The 23,194-nt window shown below is 43.8% G+C and overlaps 1 protein-coding gene across 44 annotated transcripts in view; it reads right to left on the bottom strand.

Annotated features, from left to right (window-relative positions):
• The window catches only part of DPP6 (dipeptidyl peptidase like 6), a 714,691-nt gene that overhangs the window by 64,249 nt on the left and 627,248 nt on the right, over positions 1–23,194 (bottom strand). For all 44 annotated transcript variants that reach the window (XM_039524563.1, XM_039524587.1, XM_039524562.1 and 41 more), the window contains 5 exons: positions 21,346–21,500; positions 20,022–20,119; positions 7,077–7,200; positions 6,136–6,174; positions 275–382 (listed from right to left, as the gene is read on the bottom strand). In XM_039524563.1, coding sequence (XP_039380497.1) covers positions 275–382; positions 6,136–6,174; positions 7,077–7,200; positions 20,022–20,119; positions 21,346–21,500 — 524 coding nt within the window. The remainder of the gene's footprint in view (positions 1–274; positions 383–6,135; positions 6,175–7,076; positions 7,201–20,021; positions 20,120–21,345; positions 21,501–23,194) is intronic.

Raw genomic sequence — 23,194 nt, 5'->3', positions numbered from 1 at the left:
AGCCTTCCTTCGTAGGTCATGTTCTCTAGATCTTTAATCATTCTTGTTGCTCTTCCCTGGACCCTCTCCAATTTCTCCGCATCTTTCTTGAAATGCGGTGCCCAGAACTGGACACAATACTCCAACTGAGGCCTGACCAGCGCAGAGTAGAGCGAAAGAATGACTTCTCGTGTCTTGCTCACAACACACCTGTTAATCTTGGGTCTCAACACAGGTATTATGTTCATGGCACATTCTAGTCAGCACTGACAACGAATAATAAAGGTTGTTTCACCTGTGACGATGACATGGCAATATGGTAGAACTTTCCTCGCCCCCCCTGAGGAATGGCTCGGATGAAGAAAAACCTCCGTCCATCTTTGGAAAATATTGGCTCTTCATTCTGTAAATGTCAATTGAATGGGTTTTATCATCACTAGTTAGGGCTTTTTGGTGTTTTTTAAAACTGTTCAACACTGCAAAAAATGGAGGACTTCTAACAACCACTTACAACAAATAAACAGCCCTCTCAAAACAGAGAAAAATGAGCCCTGAAATTCTGAAACCCATTTTTTTTGGTATCCCCTGAGAAGCAGTCATCTTTCAGCTAGCCTCTTGTGGAATTAAAGGGAGACAGACAATAAGGAAGCACTCTTGGCTTCAAAGGCAATACCCATTTGTGAAGCACAGAAAAACCTACATGCCTACAGAGAAGTTTGTTTGGAGGCAACTGGAATGAAGCACTTTAATAAACACAGACTTAGCAGTGGGTGCCTAGCAAAACTTGTTTACTCAGCTGGAAAAACTGCATTGGGCTGTGTATCATTCCACATACATTTCCTTAAAGAAACATCACCAACCTGTCCTTTAGAGTCTAAGTCCTGTCTCCTTCCCTACCAGGGGCGGCTCTAGGTATTTTGCTGCCCCAAGCACGGCATGCCTGCGGGATGTCCCCAGTCCCGCGGATTCGGCGGCATGCCTGCAGGAGGTCCGCCGAAGCCGCGGGACCAGCAGACCCTCCACAGGCATGCCGCTGAAGGCAGCCTGCCTGCCGCCCTCGCGGCAACCAGCAGAGCGCCCCCCGTGGCTTGCTGCCCCAAGCACGTGCTTGGTGTGCTGGTGCCTGGAGCCGCCCCTGTTCCCTACCTTCTCACAGATGATTAATTCACAAAATTATTTACAAGTGGGGGGGTCTTTTAAACCTGTCTTTGCTTCAAGGCTCCTAGGTGAACCTGGTGATTGATTTTCATCCCATTATTATAACTTTCTGTCAGAGAGAGACAAGGTGCTATGTATGGAAATCAAACACTGCAGGCAGCAACTGGTTTGTTTCTGAAGACTGCTTTGCTTTCTTTTCTGCTGTAGGAATCCATGGGTGGCTGGGACCTTTCTACTGGGGGAAGATAGTTGTGTAGTAGACTACAAGGGAACACAGAAGACTTTGATATATATGGTACCCGAGGGTGGCAAAAATCATTAGCTCGATATATCATGGCATTCGGCTGGTTGCACCTCCTTTGTTCTAGGTCTTACTGGTAGAAAGGCTAGTTACTAAAGTACAAAATTTAATTTGTCAAAAGTGCATATCGAATGAACTTAGGAAGAATCTGAAGCCTTCCTTCCCACACCATTAGATGTTGCTTAGAGTATAAACAAGGCTCCACCATCCCTGTCTATCCTGGGGCACTCCTTGCATATTCAGTATGCTGTTAAGTCCCATAAGTTTCCCCCTCTCTGAGTACTGTTCAATGGAGCAATTCTTTCAGTCGGCCCCTTGTGTGCTCCACCAGCCACCCAATGGACACACCTGCCATGGCAGATATTCTGGTCTCATTCTTAACACGTGTCAAAAAACCAAGCAGAACCAACCAAGATCAATAACAACAACTTGATCATACTAGGTTTTTTGTTAATGTTACAGATTAATTATTTGCATTAACAACAAATGAATCCATTTTACTTTTTTTAATGCTGCCACAGCATTCTTGCTTTATTTTACTTTGCTCCTCATCATTCATTAATTATTTCACTTTCTATTAGTGTTAGATTTACAGAGTCTACATTTTGGGCCTAACCTGCCAGGTTTCCTCTTATTTTTCCTTCCTTACCTGTCTAGAACATTGTAAAGTATGACCATCTCTTGGCAAAATTTCATGAAATAAGTCTCACCTGTTTCTTTTAGTTTCTAGAACTTTAAGTATGAAAATCTATATGACTATTTCCAGAGGCATGATAAGAAGATAAAAAAAACCCACTTGCAAACTACTGTCATACGATGGGCCAAATTCTATGCTGGTGTAAACTAGCACACTTGGACTGTAGTCTATAGAGGTACAGAATTTGTACTATTTGTACAAATTTGTACAAATTTGTACTAATGTAGCAGCATTTCTCTTGGCAGTGGAAGTAGACTTGTGCAGATTGGTTTAACAGATTACTTGAATCTATTTCTAGGTACACAGAAAAGTCATACATCAGACAAATGATTACTGGTCTTCATCAGTACTCCTGTGAGGTTATGAGTGGTCTGTTTGTTGTATCTGCTGGTAGAAAAACTCCCTGAATATAGTCAGGTTTTTTTTAAGAACCTGTGGTTGTATTACAGAGACTCAGTATGGATGCACACAAAAAGAGGTCACGGGGACAGAGATTTTTGGGATATAATCTTATTGTATAGAGCAGCACTAAGGATCTTGAAAACAAACCTGGCCTGAGTTAAAGCTGATGTGTGCAATATTTTCATCTTCTTAATATAAAGAGAAAAAATGAACTGGAAGGAGATGCATTTTAGGTTCACACAGTCTAATACAAAAATACTAAAATTGGCATTGAAAGAAAAATTAGCACGGTGCAGATGAAAATAAAAAGTAAAATTAACTCTGGATGCAACCATTTTCAGGGAGCAAGGCTAACTCGTGGGAGGAAGAATTCACTCATTCATTAAGAGGCAGGGTGAACCAGAGAACAGGACTTGGGAGAGTGCAGTTCCATTCCTTGGTTTGCCACTGACGTGTTGTGTGACCTCAGGTAAGATATTTCACCTCTGTCTTTCCCTCCCACCCTTTGTCTCTTTAGACCGCAAACCCTTTGGTGCAAGGACTATCTCCTACTATTTCCGTGTACAGTGCCTCGCACAGTGGGGCTCCAATCTTAGCTGTGGCCTCTAGGTGCTACCATACTAACTAATTATAATAATTCTGCATAGAGATCAGTGGAGAAAAGCAGGGAGCTTTGAAAGCCGGTTTAAGTAAGGGTCAATGTGTATTTATTTATTGGTACATATAGTTTTGTTTTGAATGAATTTGCTCTTTTTCATTTTACAGGCAAAGGGCCTAGGAGTTTCACACGGAAACAGATAATCTGAACTACCCTGTCTATCTCCTATAACGCCTATGATGCCCTCCCTGCTCCTTTTACACTCTTCAGGACAGTCTTGCCATTTGTCTGCTTGAATCAGCTCACTCCGGAATCCCACAATGAATAATTTCACCATGTGGGTTTCGGTGAGATGTTCATTTTTGTTGGGTATATACAGTATCTCACTAATTCCCAGCATGATGGCCCCATGAATTATTTTCATGCCAAGAATGGCAGCTTTCAGTAGCACCTATGGTATGGGACTCTCACAGACGAGTGTGGCTTTTTAACCCTTTGCATTCACCTTTCTGTGAGATTGTGGATTTGGGAAATTTGCTGAAATGTCTGTATTGTGGTTTAATATCAGTGAGAACCATCCCCATCTCTGAGGCTAGAGGGTCCACCCCCAACAATATTAGAACACAACATAAATACGCTGATGAACCGGGTAGCATGTGTGTGTCTATGTGTATCCCTGCTCTCTACAAGATGGAGTCAGAACTGCTCAACTAAGTGCCATTAGCCCCATGCTGCTCACACCAGACAGGGATTCCCCTTTAGCTCAGGCAGGCGGGTCCTATGCTTTTGAATCATGAGGCTCTGAGTTCTATCCCTGCTGTGCACCATGGTCACTAGCAACTTGAAGGTGATAGCAGTGCGGCAGTAATGAAGTCCAAGGTAGCTAGGCATTTTTTATACTTCATCGGTTCTAAATGCAAAATCCTCCCTGAAAGTTGAGTGTAAAGGGTTAAAAAGGGAACGTAAAGGGAACGTTTGTAAGGTTCCCAGAGTACTGGCTTTATTGAAAAATTTAACTGATGCTGCATATTAACTACCTGGGAGAGAACCATTGCTGGGGCCATCTTGCCATGGTGATGGGAACCAGGGAGGTTGAATGAGGTTTTCAATATCTCACTGTAACACACAACAACATTCTTCATTATATGACCAAGGCTGAGCTGAGGGAGCTATGGAAATAGGAGGACTGGTGTGAAGAGTACAACCCCAGAGGAACAAAATCAGGGGTGGACCTGTGCTCAGCCAAAGTAGGAGGTGTTGTCAGTTCTCTATCTCTATGTAAAACTCTTGGCTTGAAATCCTGGTCCCATTGAAGTCAATATGGTCAGGATTTCACTCTGGATTCCACTTGCCTATTTAAAAAAGTTAAATTTAAAACAAAGTTATATTTACAAGAAATAAGTAAATAAACCACCACTGAAACTCATTGAAAACTAGCCTTCCGCGGTACCTGTTTTCCCCATTGCTTTCTCTACAGAATGAATTACTCCCTTTGATTGTTGCCCTTTGCTTCCTGGAAATGGGTGTCTTGTTGGAGTTAGGTAAGGGCTATTTACAGAACACTATAAGGTTCGTATAATTATTATTTCCTGCTGGAGGAACAGACGCCTGCTGAAGGTAAGCACTCTGACAGCGGGGAAAGACTCCATCATCTCTCCACTGCTGGAGCCTTTCCCTGCCAGGGTACAGACTCCGGCAGTTGGTAAAGACTTCGGCAGCAGGGAGGCAATAGAGGAAGGTGCAGCCTTTCCCTGCTGCCTCTCCCCGCCAGAGCCTTTCACTGACTTGTGCAGCTACACAGCACAGTGTGGATGCAGCTACAGATGCTGCGCAGCGCTGGCTTTAGGAACTGCAGGGCCCGATTCAAATAGTTTTGACAGGGCCCGGGCAGGGATGAAGGTAGCTAGGCAACACTGAAGGACTGCTGCCGAAATGCCGCCGAAGACCCATAGCAAGTGAAAGCCCCGCCGCCGAAGACTCGGAATGCCGCCGGGTGAGTAAATATTAAAAAGGCGCCTAAATTAGGTGCTCTTCTTTAGGGAGCTGGGCCCTCTTAGGCACGGGGCCCAATTCGGGGGAATTGGGGGAATCGGCCTAAAGCCGGCCCTGGCCAAAAGTGGTGCGTAGTGTAGACTTATGAGCCTAAGTACCATTTTCAAAAGTAACTTAGGCACTAAGTCACTTTGATTTTAAAACACAACTTGGTAATTAACCAAGAAATAACATGAAGTGGAGAGCTGCTGTGCTCTTCTAATCACCCTAGTGTCTGGCTGCATGTAATCAGCAGCCAGGCGATTTGCCTTAACCTCCCACCCCTCCATAAACATCTCCCCCTTACTCTCATATATATTGTGGAGCACACAGCAAGCAGTAATAATGATGGGAATATTGGTTTTGCTGAGGTGTAACCGAGTCAGTACGCACACCCCCGACTTAATGTGCTTGGTGGGGACACACACAATCGACTGTATCAAATCGATTTCTAAAAAAATCGACTTCTATTAAATTGACCTAATTTCGTAGTGCAGACATACCCTTAGACTCCTAAGTCACTTAGATCCTTTCTGAAAATTGGACCTTTGATCATTTAAGTGCAATGGGTAGAATTCACCCTGTGCAGAGTGGCCAGCACCACTTAAATCCAATGTAAGCCCCAAAATAAGGCTTAATCAGGGACCTCAGTAGGGGACAGACCATGTGCTGGCTCTCTGGAATTTCACCCAACACTTATTCTTCTGGTTGTTTAAATCCAAGTTCAACATATGCTGGAATTATGTTTCCAGCCACTGTGGTCTGCTATGTAAGAAGGCGTCTCAGATACATTAGGTGAAGATGCCCCTTACTTCAACAAGAAGAGCTTGTATATTCTGTTAAGAAAATCCCTTCTATAATATGAACTATCATGATATCAAAGTACCACTTGGAATTCCAAAAACAAGCTTTTTCTCTTGTGGGGAAAAACATTGGAAAATATAATCATGAAAAGAAGATCACTGTTACCTGTCTGTGTAGCCAGGCTTCACTTTCATCTTCATGTTTCTAAAATGAAACGACACAATTAAAGAGTTTGCACAGGTTACATTTTGTTCATCAGTGCAGAAAGCAGTTTGACTGAATCTGAACAGGGGTGAACAAGCAGCGAGAAACTGTTCAAGCATGCTCTTTCGGAATGTAATCTTGGGCTGCTCTTCTTGTCCTCTATTGTTGCTCTCTGATAAACAAGCAAGTGAGCATATGGGAAGGCATGTTATCCTACTGCCAAAAAAACGGAATCCAACAGATACATTACTCCCTAAAGAAAGATAGCAATGTAGCTGTTGTTAAACTGTTCCCAGCAACTTCATGCGGGGCCTTGTCTACACATCGCATTTGCACTGACTTTAACTATACTAGTTCAAAAACTGAACTAGTTAAATGGGTGCATCCCCATAGTGTGGATGTAGTTATACCAGTTCAAAGTTATTTATATGTTGGTACTGAAACAAACTATAGTGATATAAACGTCTTTATGTCTGTATAAAAGTGCCCACATTAGGGAACTGCAGCAATTTAATTAAATTGGTACAAAACTGTGTATAGACAAACCCACGTATATTTCTATTGACCTCAGATGTTAAAAAGGACACCCAAATTGAAAACAGTAGGGGTGTGTGAGTGCGTGACAGAGAATGCACCTACATTCTCTCTCCCTATATATAAATACACATACACATATATATTGTACAGATAGGACTGGATTGTGCCTAGTTTTTCTGTAGGGGGCCACAATCAGCCCAGACCCCTTACACAGTAAATATTGTATATGTCTCTTATATTCTATCTATACATAAAGTACTGTGTATCAGGTGACCCACTTGCAGATAAAAGAACTGAAGGATATTCTCCCCCGGGGATTACAAACATGGAAGGTCAAACAATCTTCTTTTAAGTGTCTTTCCTACCTTTGTGCAGACTCCAGTGGTAGCATCACACAGCGTCAGGATAGAAACGTTCTGTGCCCTGTTCAGCCAATTTACTGCCACTTTGGTGCTAGTTGCCCATTTCACCATGGTTATGTAATAGTCCCTGAAAACATGTAAATGCACTCAGTTATCATTGCTGCAGGGATCATTTACATCACTAAAGTACGTGACAGAGATACTAATGCCACCGCATTTTGCAGCTCAGCAGATCACTGGGTTTTGTGGATCGTACTACGAATGGACAGGAAAGGAAAAGTCTCTTGTTGTTAGAACATTTCTGTCTTGATCTTTCTAGGGCTAGTTATGCATTCATATGAACACCTGAAAATGGCATTTTTAGGGCTATGCATGTACCTGCAACTTCCCACTCTGCTTGCCAGCTGTGAAAATAGAGGGGTCAGATCTACCAACACAGCATCACACACGTTATTCAGGACCTCCCAAGAATAGGTGGAAAGTGCATTGGGCTACATATCCAAGCATACATGACCAAACAAACAAATTACATGGACTGTTTCCACTCTCATATAGAACTACTTGCCTCTAACTATGCATATTAGTTAAAATGTCTGTTAGGGTGTGGGGAGGAATAGAAAGAGATGGCTTATAGATTCTGGTGACTGGCCCAAGAGGTCTGACCCAGCTAAGGAACAAACTAATCCCCCATTCAAACAGACCTCTACAACCAGTATGAAACTATAGTGGCTTAGTAGCGGAGCCATGCTGAAAATAAACTAGTTTTACAGAGTGGAAAATCAGACTGTAGGTGTTCAGCACAGCAAAGATTTGTATAAAGAAGTCAATGGAGCTGCACCAGTTTAGATCAGAACCTGGCCCGCAACCTCTGTCACCATCTTCTTGTTACTAAACGTTTACATTATGGTAGCTCTTCGGGAGCACAACCAGTTTGGGTCCCATTGTGCATGGTGCTGTTCAAATATATAATAAAGGACAGCCCCTGCCCCCAATGAGCTTATAAAAAACAAGGTGCAACAGCTGGCTGATACAAACAAGCAGGCTGGGGTGGAATGGTCGAGATGTGTAAACAAATACCCATAATAGGAGGTGCAAATTCTTAGCCAGTTAGTGGCAGCAATCACAAGTCTCCATCTTCAGTCACAGAGGGTGAGACTCTTGCTGAACTGACAAATGTAGAGATATAATAATATAGTGGAGGAGTGTATGGGCCAAAGGACTCTTAAATTATAATACAATGACTTTTCATAGTGTGTAGTCTATAAAATTTTTATTAGTTCATTTGTTTGCTATAAAATATGTATAAGGAGTTGTTGCTCTCATTGGGATTAATGTGCTGTGTCACTAGAGAGTACTCTGTATTCTGGCAACGATTCCCATACAAAGTGCAGAGAAAGGGCGAAAGCAACAAAGATCTGTTTGTCTAGCAAAATAACAAGCTGGAAATTAATTTTGTAGCTTTCAGTAATATTTAGAGCATGAATTTGGCTGGGGAAAAACAACCGAGTTCAGCTGCATGCACAATGCTGGAAGACAGGGCACCTTTGGGCAAGGTAATAGTGTCCTGGAAATTCAGTGGCTGAAATAAATTGTGATTTTACTCAATATCAGCAGTAGCACATTCCCTATGTGGGGGGAAAACGGTCATGCAAAAATAAATTGCGTTAAAAAAATAACAGTCAGCAGCAGGTTTGGCAACAAATAAACATATAAATAAAAATATAAAAAAAGCAAGAGTAACTATTCATTTAGGACAAATTGTTGATTGGAGCATTTTTCTGTAAATCCCATTGAGAATCTGAAGTAAATAATGTAGTGCCCATCTTTAAAAAAGAGAAGGAGAAGGATCCAGGGAACTACAGGCCAGTCAGCCTCACCTCAGTCCCTGGAAAAATCATGGAGCAGGTCCTCAAGGAATAAATTCTGAAGCACTTAGAGGAGAGGAAAGTGATCAGGAACAGTCAGCATGGATTCACCAAGGGCAAGTCATGCCTGACTAACCTAATTGCCTTCTATGAGGAGATAACTGGGTCTGTGGATGAGGGGAAAGCAGTGGATGTGTTATTCCTTGACTTTAGCAAAGCTTTTGATACGGTCTCCCACAGTATTCTTGCCAGCAAGTTAAAGAAGTATGGGCTGGATGAATGGACTATAAGATGGATAGAAAGCTGGCTAGATCATCAGGCTCAGTGTGTAGTGATCAAAGGCTCCATCTCTAGTTGGCAGCCGGTGTCAAGTGGAGTGCCCCAAGGTCAGTCCTGGGGCGGTTTTGTTCAATATCTTCATTAATGATCTGGAGGATGGTGTGGATTGCACCCTCAGCAGATGACACTAAACTGGGAGGAGTGGTAGATACGCTGGAGGGTAGGGATAGGATACAGAGGGACCTAGACAAATTAGAGGATTGGGCCAAAAGAAACCTGATGAGGTTCAAAAAGGACAAGTGCAGAGTCCTGCACTTAGGATGGAAGAATCCCATGCACTGCTACAGACTAGAGATCGAGTGGCTAGGCAGCAGTTCTGCAGAAAAGGACCTAGGGGTTATAGTGGACGAGAAGCTGGATATGAGTCAACAGTGTGCCCTTGTTGCCAAGAAGGCTAATGGCACTTTGGGCTGTATAAGTAGGAGCATTGCCAGCAGATTGAGGGACGTGATCATTCCCCTCTACTCAGCATTTATGGGGCCTTATCTGGAGTACTGTGTCCAGTTTGGGGCCCCACACTACAAGAAGAATGTGGAAAAATTGGAAAGAGTCCAGCAGAGGGCAACAAAAATGATTAGGGGGCTGGAGCACATGACTTATTAGGAGAGGCTGAGGGAACTGAGATTGTTTAGTCTGCAGAAGAGAAGAATAAGGGGGGGATTTGGTAGTTGCTTTCAACTACTTGAAAGGGGGTTCCAAAGAGGCTGGATCTAGACTGTTCTCAGTGGTAGCAGATGACAGAACAAGGAGTAATGATCTCAAGTTGCAGTGGGGGAGGTTTAGGTTGGATATTAGGAAAAACTTTTTCATTAGGAGGGTGGTGAAACACTGGAATGGGTTACCTAGGGAGGTGATGGAATCTCCTCCCTTAGAGGTTTTTAAGGCCAGGCTTGACAAAGCCCTGGCTGGGATGATTTAGTTGGGGATTGGTCCTGCTTTGAGCAGGGGGTTGGACTAGATGACCTCCTGAGGTCCCTTCCAACCCTGATATTCTACGATTCTATGATAAATTTTGATGTCACACAAACTGGCTGGGATGTAACAACTAAAGCTCTTATCTTAGAAACTTCACGTATTAGTTCAGGTCCAATATTGTCTCCCTTGCAAAAAATGAAGATGGGAGTGGAACCTCAAATTCTCTCCTTATCACTTACCTTCGCCACATTGCCTACAGAACATGACCAGCTGGCAATCTAGCTAAGTACTTATGTGGCCTCCATTTCCGTAGTATCTGAGCACCTCCCTGTGAGGTAGGGAAATGCTATTATCCCCATTTTACAGTTGGGGGACTGAGATACAAAGAGACTAAATGACTTGCTCAAGGTCACACAGGAAGTTTGTAGTTGAGCATGGAATTGGCCCTGGGTCTTCAAAATCCCATGCTAAGCACTGGATCATACTTCTTATTACTTAACAACTAGGCAATGTTCAGGATTCCTCATTTCTCCACTTGCATTACTGAGTCCCCCACCTGACATTTGTCTATCCACCTAGTCCATCCTATCGCAATCCTACTGTGATGTTATTGACACTGTCATATATCACTGTTGTAACCACTGTTATATATTTGCAGCTAATACTGTATAAAGGTTGTCATGTAAGGGGTCTATGGAGAGGTTATGGTTTGCTGGTTATGATTATGCTGTCTATATGTGTGTATCATTTTTGTATTTGAAGTTATGAATATTGGCTCTGTACTGTCTGTATTTCAAACTTATGCTATGCTTCTGGGTGACATCCCAGACAAGTTGGTGTCAGCTCTGCCTAGCCTGCTTGATGGCCCATTAAGGACCGTCAGCTATACAGCTGGCCCATTGAGAGAAGGCAGATACACCTTGTGACTCAGCATGTGACTCCAAACTCCATTTTGCTGTAATTTTCCACAATAAGAACAAAGAGGTGTTCTTACACCAGGAAAGGACTATAGCAGGCTGATGCCTCATCTCCACCTGGTCTTCAATCCTGCTTTTTACGTCTGGTGGGACTTTGCTACAAATGGAAGCTCTACACAAAGGACTGACTGACCCATCCCAGCGGGGGATGTACTCCAGATACTTGATTTGAACCTGCAGTTTATTCTATCACTGCTACAAGACTGAACCAAGAACTTTGCCATTACTGTAGGTAATTGATTCCATTTAACCAACTCTAGCTCTCATCTGTATCTTTTTCCTTTTATAACTAAACCTTTAGATTTTAGATTCTAAAGGATTGGCAACAGCGTGATTTGTGGGTAAGATCTGATTTGTATATTGACCTGGGTCTGGGGCTTGGTCCTTTGGGATCGGGAGAACCTTTTTTCTTTTACTGGGGTATTGGTTTTCACAACCATTTGTCCCCATAATGAGTGGCACTGGTGGTGATACTGGGAAACTGGAGTGTCTATGGGAATTGCTTGTGTGACTTGTGGTTAGCCGGTGGGGTAAAACCAAAGTCCTCTCTGTTTGGCTGGGTTGGTTTGCCTTGGTGTGCATAGAAACGCCAGCCTTGGGCTGTAACTGCCCTGCTTTAAGCAATTTGTCCTGAATTGATACTCTCAGTTGGTTCCCACCAGAACCAGCATCGTTACATCTAGATTGTCAGCTCACAAGGGGAGGGATCATCTTTTTATTGTTGTCTGCACAGCACCGAGCACAATGGGCCCCAGATTCTTTATTGTAATACAGATGGAATAGTAATAAACAACAATAATAATGAATTTCATTTGTTCTCACAGGAAATTCTCCTGTAAGGCTGAAACTCTTTCAGGAGATATTTGGAGCCCTTTGAAGAGGATCACATCGCTTCTCATAGCACAGATCATCTCACTGTTTCATCATGATACATTTACATTCCCATAACTACATGTATGGTTTCCAGCTAGGAATCAAAAATCCAAATTGTGCATGCACATAATAATAGGGATATCAGCCATCACAAAAAATGGTGAAACATTGCTTGGCAAAATGACACACAACCTTCCATTTTGTGATCTCAAAGCATGTGCAGTCAGTTCCTAACTCAGATCCTAGTGACTGGGCTCCTTTCTTAGTTGCTTATTTGTTGATGACCTGTGCAAGGGCCAGATGCAATTGCAGTCTCCGCACTCAAATGTCTGCTCTCGTAATGCACCACTGAGGCACACTTATGGAGTAGATAGGAGATGGGACCACTGCCCTGCTCCCAGGATAACCAGCTGATGGATCAGGCTACTTGCTACAGCTGGTTTAAAGTTTTTCATCAAAATATTTTTTTTGTGATGAGCTTGCTTTGCAACAACAAAATATTTTTATTTTAGTCCAAATTTTCTGGCTTTTCAACAAAAAACTGACACCAAAATTTTCTATGCCCTTTTTTTTTTTGGTAACATTGTTCTGTTTTTGGTAAAAATATTCAGTCTTCAAGTTTTGAAAGCCAATTTTTTTTAAGCAAAACCTGAAATTTTTTTAACAAAAACAGTATTTGGAAACTAAACCTTTTCTTTGATCCATTTTGGTATTTAGTTGTAAGAAATAAATAATTTTGGAAATTTAAGGGGGGAAAAAAAGAAAATTTCTCAAAATTCCTGTGGAAAATAATTTGCATTTTTACTACTAGCTCATCCAGTTGCCTTGAGGAGAACCCCATACTAAGAAGATCCCCCAGCACACCAGGAAGTGCCATTGACTGCATGTATCTCAGTGAATCGATTGAATGTATGTTAGGTTTATTTATACTGACTTCTCTGTTTGTAGATCCTTGTGAGAAACACTCCCTTCCTCCCTAAAACTCTTTTCAGTGACTAAGACCTGGTCTACACTATACCATTGAGTTGACCTAGCTACATTGCTCAGGGGTGTGAAAAATCAACACCCCTGAGTAACATAGTTAAGCCAACCTTACCTCCGGTGTTGACACCGCTAGGTCAACAGAAGAATTTCCCTGTCGACCTAGCTACTGCCTCTCAGGGAGATGGATTACCTACGCTGATAGGAGAACCCCTCCTGTCGGCATAGGTAATGCCTACGCTGAAGGTGGGGGGGTAAGAGATAGCTTAGTGGTTTGCGCATTGGCCTACTAAACCCAGGGTTGTGAGCTCAATCCTTGGGGGAGCCATTTGGAGATTTAGCTGGGGATTGGTCCTGCTTTGAGCAGGGAGGTTGGACTAGATGGCCTCCTAAGGTCCCTTCCAACCCTGCTATTCTATTCTATGATTCTAAGCACCACAGCCACACAACTGCAGTAATGCAATGTTTCAAGTGTAGGCAAGCCCTAATTCTACAGGAGATCCCCACTGTCTGCTCAGGAGCGGTGCCAGGGTTTCTGGCACCCTAGGCAGAATTCAGCAGGCAGCATTTTGTGCACTCCCCACAGGGCACACGGGAGCTTCCGGTTCCACTCCCATCGCACCACCGAAGAAGGACCCTCCGCCGAAATGCCGCAGGCGACAGTGGCAGTCACTGAGCAGCTCAATTGCCTGCCGCTGTTTTCCGCAGCACATCGGCAGAAGGTCCTTCTTTGGCGGCGCGACGGGAGCAGAACCGGAAGCTCCCGTGCACGCCGTGGGGAGCGCACAAATGCTGCCCCCCCGAATCCTGGCGCCTTAGGCGACTGCCTAGGGTCGCCTAATGGAAGCGCCGGCCCTGTGGCTGGTCCAATGAAAAGCAATCACACTACACCCCTCATTTCAGAAAAATATATGCATCATGAAAATGTACCCCTGAGTCTAGCAGCACCACTTGTACTATGATCTGGAAATTTTGTTTTTGATAAAATACATAGAGTCATTAATTATGGTATATTTTGCATCATTGTATATCAAATAAATTATTTGAATCCATGATTAATCCCACACTACACATTTATTAGCGTACTAAGATGCTGCAGTTCTATAAACTGTTTCAAGCTGTTATAACAATACAACTATGTTAACAAATTTTAGCTTGCACCTCTTTGCATACAGACAATGCTATTTCCCAATCAGCAGTCCAACAGAAAAATGAAGTAACAATGGTCTTAAGGTAACACATTATACTGAGCCATTGCTTGATACATGCAAATTTGAAATTGTTTTTCACAAGTCCTGTTCTACATGTATTTGAGTCTATTCACTGGTGACACTTCTGTCTTGGTAGTGTAAATGGAGCTGTGATATATAGAATGACAATGCAAAAAACACCCTGGAGAAGATTCTGATACCCCTTACACTGAAGGAGTACCAGAAAGTGCTCAGATACTACAGTGATGAGCACAGTTTAAAAGCCTACAATAGATTAGAATATAATATAGAATCAAATAGACTGTAATAAAACAAAATTGAAGGATATCTTACTCCACTGATAGCTCTACTGGTTTGGGACCACTTGTGGAGTACAGTACTACTCCACCTGTGTAACAGTATCAGAATCTGGCCCTTTATATTTCTCATGCACAATGAAGATTGACCCACTACACACCTCTCCCACCCACAAACAGGCAAGTTTCATCTGCTTTGTGCAGTGCCTACTGGCTGGTGTGGTTTTGTTTGAAGGCCCAAAATCTAATTTAAACTATCCCAGAGGTACCAGTATATCTGTCTGATGATCATACACAAATGAATATCTTGGAGGAAGAGATCTTTACAAAATTGTATTTGACATTCATACAAAGTGCTCTATTAATATTTGGAGAGGGACCATTAGCGGCAGTGTAGGCATGGAACCAGATTCTGCTCTCAGTTATACTGGTATAAATCCATTGAAGTCAATGGACTAACTCCTGATTTACATCAGCATAAATGAAATCAGAATTTGGCCTCCAGGCTTTGGTGGGTCAAACTTGAGCTAAAGCAGCAGATAAGAACTCTTCTCCCCTGAAGGCAGACTGATTATGATAATAAATGCTTATGCCAACACATTACACTGTTCTTTATAGCTTTATAATGAATTGTTTTCAAGTGTCCAAGAAACCACAACACATAGGCCCCAGTTCAGCTAAGCACTTAAGAGTTATTGTGGTGTGTCAGTGTCACCATAGTTAAGATTGCCTCATGACTTCTATTTAAAAGTCAACCTTTGTAGTACATCCTCTGAAATTGACATGATTAGTCAGATTGCTTTGAAATCTGATGTGCCTCAGGAGCGTACAGGGTAGGGGTTAGTGACCCAAGCTTGGGGTCATTTGAGCCAGGGGTTCTGGAGACATTGGCCCTGAAAAGATTGCAATTTTCAAAACGTTTCTCAGTGGGTTTTCTTTGTGCAGAGCTAGAGAGCAAACTATGGAAGTGATTTGAGTCAAAACGGTTTCAATTTGTCAAGTTTTACCCAAAGAAGTGCATGGTACTCACTAAATATTTGGCCACCCAAACTGAGACCAGTATTTAAGAAAATGAATGTTCTTTACAGTGTGTATGTGCCAGTCCACAGAAACAGCTAGAGCATTTCCATTTTCATCACTTTATGGGCTTTAACGCTCAACTTTTATAAGTGCTCTAGAATTCGAATGGTGACTCAGATTGATTTCAAATTTCTTGTGCCTGATGGGAGTGCAGGGTAGGGTTAGTGTTTCAAATTTAGGGTCATTTGTCTGAGGGGTTCCTGAGCTACAGCTCCTTTCCTCCCTGCCCCAAAAACCAAAACAAAATCCCAGTTTCCTTCAACCTTGTACTGTAAAACTGAGCAGGACTGATGACTGGATGAGTCACAGACCTTGTTGAGATTGATGGCTATGAATTTACCCTTCAATTAACACAATTAAGGGTAAGTTAATCACAAGCACCCACATAAGACAAAAGGCATTTTGGATTGAGTGCCTAGAGGTGGCTACAATTAGTGAGCCATGGGTGGCAATTTTATTTGGTAGGGAATGTAATGAAAGTATCTGGGGACAAATTAGACATGTGAATGTTTCCTGGGTGGGAGAATGGCCATCAGGGGGGTGGAGGAGTGGGGAAACTGGGGGAGTGGTGTTTGCCGATGCAGTAAGGGGAGGGGGATAAATGTGGGGTTTGATACAGAAAGTACTCTGAGGGCATTCTGCTCCAAAATATATAAATTCTGTGCACAATAATTTAAAATTCTGCAAATTTTGTCTATAAATAAATGGGGAGGCTTGAGCACGGCAGTGGGTAGCATGGAGGTGGAAGATCACCCTGCAGCTCCCCACTGGGACACGGACTCAGTGGTGAGGCTGCACCCAACCCTAACACAGTGCAAGGGGTGGGCCTGCCTTAGAAACACCCCAAGGCCCTGCTCTTCTGCACCAGGTGCACCAGGGGTGGGCAGGCAGGCTCAGCCTAGCAGGATTGAAGTGTGGAGGGGCTTAATATGCAGTGATCCAGGTGTGGGGTGAGAGGGTTGTGTGTGGGGCAATCTGGATGCGGGTGGCTTGGTGGGAGATCTGGGTGCAGGGGGGATCTGGGTGCACAGGGGCTCATTGGGAGGTTCCGGGTGAAGGGGCAATGAGACACTGCAGGAGGATCCAGGTGAAGGTGATTGGGGCTCAGCAGGGGGAGTCTGGGTGTGTGGGGCTCAGCGGAGGGTGGATGCTAGGAGAGTGGGGCTTGGCGACATAAGGGTCTGGGTGTGTGTGCAGGGGGGGCTCATCAGGGTGGTCCAGGTCAGGGGGATGAGATGGGGGGGGGCATGGGAAGGTCTGGATACATGGGGGTTGGGTGGACACGGCAGCAGTTCCCAGTACAGTGACCCCCTCCCCCTGCAACTGAGGAGCGATGGGGGCAATAAGTGGGGGCGAGGGGTACAGAGCTTCTTGCAGCTGGGGGAGGTTTCTGGGGGTGGGTCTGACCCGGCCCCGGCCCCAGCTGCTCCTTGCAGGGAAAGAGCAAGTCCCATCCTCCCCCAGCACAGCTGGGAGTAGCAGCTGAGCCCGGTACAGGGTACAAGCCACAGACCAGGGCATCTCCAGCCCCAACCCCAACCTCCCACCCCCGTAGTCATTTACCTCTCTGCCAGCTGCTCTGGGTGCCCGAAACCCACGCTGATTGGGAGGGGTGCATGACTGCTTATGTGGATTCCCTTCGCTTCCCCATCAGAAGTCATTTTTCTCCATGGAAGGAAAGAAATCTGCAGGGGACATGAATTCTGCACACACACAGTGGCGCAGGATTCCCCCAGGAGTAAGAAGGGCAGAGAGGTTTGGGGCTCAGGTGAGGGAGGCGTGGGAGTTGGGGGGAGGGGAGCGGTGAGACACTGGGAAGGGGGATGTGTTGTAAGTGTCAGGAGGACTGAGGCAGAATAGGTGCTGGGGCGCCTGTCAGACCCACACTGTTCTATCTACTGTATGTATGCTCAGATCTGGGGGGCTCTGAGCCCCTCCGACTGCCTCCCCTGTGTATGCCAGTGTCTGGGAGTCCCATTGCCCATCTACAGGGGTTGGACCCCCACTCTCCATTACATGAGATGAGTTCGGGGTGGTGGTGGGGAGGGATTGCCCTTTTGAGAGGGTCTGAGGCTCACTCCCTGAACCCATGTGAGTCAGGATCTGGGAAAATCCTGCCCTTTGAGTGGGGAGCTGAGAACAGGCATATTTCATTCATATCACAGGGTGGCTCTAAAGCACTCAGGAGGGGGAAGGGAAAACCTACTCAGAGGAATGGAGCAGTTCACAAGCCTCAGAGCTATTGTTTCAGGTTGTATTAATCTCTAAGGGGTGTTTTCATTCAACTGAGAACATCACATTGAGATGAATAAGCCAGTTCACACCTTTCAGAGCCTCCTATGCTGCAGATGCCTTATAGCAGGGTGGTCACCCCACTCCTGCCTGGAGGGGTTAAAAGCAGCCCTGGGGAGGATTGAGGCTGGGAAAGGCTCACTGGTTAAGAAGCCTCAGCTGTGGCCATGCCCTAATCAGGGTCCAGCTGGCCCTTATAAGAGGGCAGTGGTCAGGAGCAGACAGACAGACGCTCTCTCTCTTGCTGAGGGAGAAAGGCCTGGCTGCTGAACAGGGTACCAAGAGTGAAGCAGGACTGGAGGATGGCTAGAGGAGCTGGGGGAGCTCCAGCCTGGAAACCCCCCCGCCCCGGCTGCAGGCCTTGTTAAAGGCCAGAAAGGGTACTGAGGTTGCAGAGGGGCAGCCTAAGGGTAGGCAGAGGCAGCAGGTCCAAGCCCCCCTTGCCGGTGATGAGTGGCATTTACACTGTAGTCTGCCCCAGTGAACAGGAGCTAGATCAAGACTGGTAGTAGACATAGTCTGAGGTGAGGTGGGGAGGGAGGGTGGGGGTTTCCCGGGGAGGGGAGACCCTGATCTGTGGGGGTACTGCTGGGGCAGCACCCTGGCCTGAAAGAGGCACCCCGGTCTAGGAGGGACTTGGGGGCCAGCGGCAAGCGGGACACCGGCCTGCAGAGGGTGCTCCAGAGGCTGGAAACACTAATTCCCTGGATGAGCAGCAGGAGGTGTTCCAGGGGTGAGTCCCGCCCCGTTACATGCCTGTTTAGAGGAGTCCTATGTCTGTGTTGTGCCTCTATCCTTCCCCTGCAAAGGAAGACACTTTAAAATGTCCTGAAATCTGCATGCCCACACAGATTATCATGAAATTTGCTATGCCTCAAGGGAGTGCAAGGTAGGGTTAGTGACCCAAATATGGCATCAGTTGAGCCAGGAGTTCCAGAAACATAGGCCCCAAAAAGAAGAACCATTTTTTCAAAAAGTTTCTGGGTGGATTTCTTTTGCACAGCACTAGAGAGCAAACTATTGTATTGCTGTGATGAAGGTTAAAAAATGGTCTCAGTTGGTCAGTTTTTACACAGGGTAGTACATGGCACCCACTAAGTCTTTGAGGGACCCAAATGGTGAATGGTGTTTAAGAGAGCGTTTGCGTAGATGTGCTGTGATTACAGTGTGCATGCACCAAAAAAGGAAAAGCCCATGAGAGGGTTTCTATGCAACCATTTTATACTTGCCTGGGTAACTCAAGGGACTGGGCCAACATCATTGCCCCTGGTGAGCACCCCACAAGTGACAGTTCTAGTCCAAACCTTTGTACACCTGGGCAACAAAGATTTAATAACCATTTTTCCCCCTTTAATAATACTGGATGGAATCCTGTGGGTGGGAGTTGATGGGCTGTAAAAGGTGAACAGCTTGTACATTTCACCAGCTGTAGAGTGGGCAGAGTAAAGGTATGTGTGTTAACGGGGCATCGTGGGGCACTTCTGAAAGAGGGAAGAGTTCGGTTACATAGGCAACCTTAACTGTGCATTTCCTGTTTTTCAGAAGCTCAACTTCATGTTCTGCAAAGGGATGACCTATCACCAAGCAACCTTAACTCTGTGTTAACATAGTTTTTTGCCACTGAATATGCTTAAATCCCAATAAAGTTTTTAAGTGCTTTGCTGAATAGTAATAGACTTAAGTACATGCTTAATCATAAGCACATCTTTAACTAGTTTGTTGAATGGGGGCTTACTTTCTAAAAACTCAAACCTACGCAGAAACAGCAAAAAGTTTTGCTTCCGCCTACTCCTACTCACAGCTTCTTGTCAACTGTTTGAAATGGGCCACTCTCATTACCACCACAAAAGTGATTTTTCCTCCTTTGGTATCCTACTGTTAATTGAATTGTCTCGTTAGACTGACCTCCCACTTGGTAAGGCAACTCCCATCTTTTCATGTGCTGTGTATTTATACCTGCTACTGTATCTTCCACTCCATGCATCTGATGAAGTGGGTTCTAGCCCACGAAAGCTTATGCCCAAGTAGATTTGTTAGTCTCTAAGGTGCCACAAGGACTCCTCGTTGTTTTTGCTGATACAGACTAACATGGCTACCCGTCTAATACTAAGCAACATACCTCATTCTTTGATCATCAGGGGGAGTCATTTCCAGATCATGGGTAGGGCCATTCAAACCAATGACATGTAAAGAAATGCTTGGATTTTCCATTCCAGCCTGGAAATTAAAAATGAGAGTATATTACTATATATCTTACAGTAAATAACATCTTACATTTATAGATATAACCTCTTCTCTGAACAGATCCTAAAATGCTTTGTAATCATAATATACACAAATATCTTATCATATGAAGTGCAACCACCTCTGGGCTGGAATGCAGAAACTGTTTAACAGTGCACAGAAAAAGCATACAGTAGTTTAGAGCAGGCATTGACGTATGAGGAACTTAGGATGGTTGGATGTAACTGCCCACATTAAAATTTGGCTAGAACATTGACAATAACATCTACCACATTTGTGAAAAATGTCATGGTATTTTTAGTAACAAGGGTCAGGATCTCAATTTGATGCCTTATCTGAAAATGGCAGGGTGTCCTTAAACCCCATGTTGGACATTAGTTAAACACTGGCTTGCATGAAAGAGCACCTCCTACTGAATCATCAGCATCACTTCCTGCAGCATCTGTGTATTCTCTTGACGTCTCCTATCTTCAAGAGTGGCTGGGTTAGACCTGGCTTAGCATGTGAGATCGGAGGGGACTACCACACAAAGTGAGATGTCTGCAGGAAGCAGCTGTGCAGTGCAGTACAACAACATACTATACGGCAGCAGAAAGTAATGATAATCTTCCACACTGGCTTGAGATTTGCACCAGATGCTGCTCAACTGCAGTGACAATCTACGGCACGGCTCTGTAAAGCAATGCAGGATTGTTTTTTTCATCCCTAATTCATTTTCTCTCCCTAAAGCCAAGGTGCAGTGTGTCTCAGAAGCCTGCCTATCTGTCCTGACTATTATTCCATCTTGAATTTTACAAGGCGGTCTAAGTACTAAAGTTTCCCGATTGCCCTTTTGATGTATAGGCACAAACCCAACAAATATAATAATTTTGTTTGCAACTTCTCAGATGTAATCACACTGCATCTAGCATCAAAACCCAACAGATTTTGTCCAGGTACAAGAGAGAGAAAGGGTTTAGACTTTACTTTTTCTCTTTACATTTTTGAATGACTATGACCAGTGTCAGAAAAATGTACTTTTACAAAGGCAGCAAAAGAATAATGAAGACCACAGTTTAACAGTTCAATGGGGAATGAATGATCTTTTGTCTGTTAATTGCACTGCTTATGAATATGTTCGATTATATATTAGTCAGCTAGAAACAAAAGCATGAAAAATTAAAAAAACATTGACTGATTTGTTTTATATTTTCCCTTACCTTTGGATAATGGTATGTTTTAACAGTAGGGTAAAGGCTGCCAGTGTAGACTGGAATTTCCATAGTAGGGACTCTGGAGTCATTTATTGTTGCATATGCTAACCTGGTTCCATCAGGAGACCACCAATGTGCTATATGAGTCTTCAAGATCTCCTCTAATTTAAAAAGAAAAAAGCACCTATTAGACACACAATGCTAGTTAGCAATGAAACCAAACAGCATAGAGCTGAAGATCCTAGTCTAATCACAGCACATGGAGGATGCAACAGGAAAATCTGTAAAAAATGCTCATTAAATTATCTGATATCACTAATGAACACAACTGATACAATTTATTCTCAACATATAGGTTACTAGGCATAAATACTGCTCAAGAAACATGAGGTTGCTTATATTATGAGGCACGTATACCCATGACACCATACAAGACACTGCTGTCGCTGTGTTAGGTATACTGTACACAGATACTGTACATAATGTCACGTATAAGTATTTTGAGAGTTTGGCCTTATAGCTCATTGCTGGCAACAAAAAGGATGATAATTCAGAGCTGTTGTGGCCTACTGAAAATGCTTCAGAGATTGAGCTTTTATTCTCTTTAAGGAAGTATTGCTAGTCTTAAATTGTTATGGTACTGAAACATAGATACAAGCACATGTCAAGGACTGAATTTTTATCTTTCTAATTACTGCTCCCAGGTTTGGAAAAGTTTGCTGGTGTGAAGCAGGTAGGTAACACTGGCACATCATAAGCTACTGGCCTTTAAAAGCATGTCATTCTGATTACTATATTGCATTTTACTACCACTTCATTTCTGACAATTTTTTCAAACTAGTATTTTATAAACTGCTGGAGTCAGGAATTAATGCTTCACAGCACTGAATGCTGAGACTCCAGACTTTCAGATGGCATATATATAATGCAGTAATATCTACTGGTTGTTGAGACACGAGCCACAAAAATTATGTCATAATTCAAGTGTGTGTTTAGTGGGAAATCAAGATGGTAATCAGAAAGACAGTGTCTTGCAGCATGCCAGGCCCAGAACCACCTCTAATGCTTACCTAATATGAATTCCAAGAACCTGTAGTAGTAGCCAGGGCTTGCCTACCTACATAGCTGTGACTTTTAGGACTGAATTCTCTAGGAGCTTTAGCTCTACAGAATCTGTGATTCTTAGTCTCACATCAAAAGAACGAAACTCATCTTCTCATATAGTAATCTGTACAGCATATGCAATCCCTTCTGCTGTGCTTTAGTCAGGATCCCTCCTGTGACATTAAACCTCTTAAAGAAAATAGATTATTACCTTTCACAAAACTGGAACTTTAGGAAGTCAAGTTAGCGTCTTCCAAATGCCAACAAATAGAGAAGTTTAGGACTTAAAGAGTGATTTCTTCAGCTTTGTATGCATCTAAAAGCTGATAGCCTCTTTGCAGATAGGATTAGAGAGTGTGTTGGAAACTAGAAGTTATGAAGAAGAGTGAAAGCATTCAGAGCTTTGGTCATACAAGGTTTTGGTCCACTGGATCTGTGCACCACACCACACCATAGAGATCCTCTGGGTTGACCAGAATATGACCTCCCTGTGTTGTGCATAGGGATGGGCTTACAGAGTCCCCATATGCCAGATCTGCACTATTGTCACTACACACAGACACACACAACTTTTAAGTGTTTTTTGGGCTTTCCACAGTGTGACACTAACAGACCAGTCAACCTGTGTATGATCCATTTGTCTGTGTGTACCTATATCTTGTTAGAAGTTTAACAATGTAACCAGACTAGCTTGTTGATGCTAATTCCCTGCCACGTCTCAATTCATTTTACCCAAACATTCTCAGGCTAT

Source organism: Mauremys reevesii, linkage group 2, assembly GCF_016161935.1.
Source record: "Mauremys reevesii isolate NIE-2019 linkage group 2, ASM1616193v1, whole genome shotgun sequence".
Lineage (NCBI taxonomy): Eukaryota > Metazoa > Chordata > Testudines > Geoemydidae > Mauremys > Mauremys reevesii.
The sequence above is the reverse complement of the archived record's forward strand: the minus strand, read 5'-3'. Positions and strand labels throughout refer to the sequence as shown.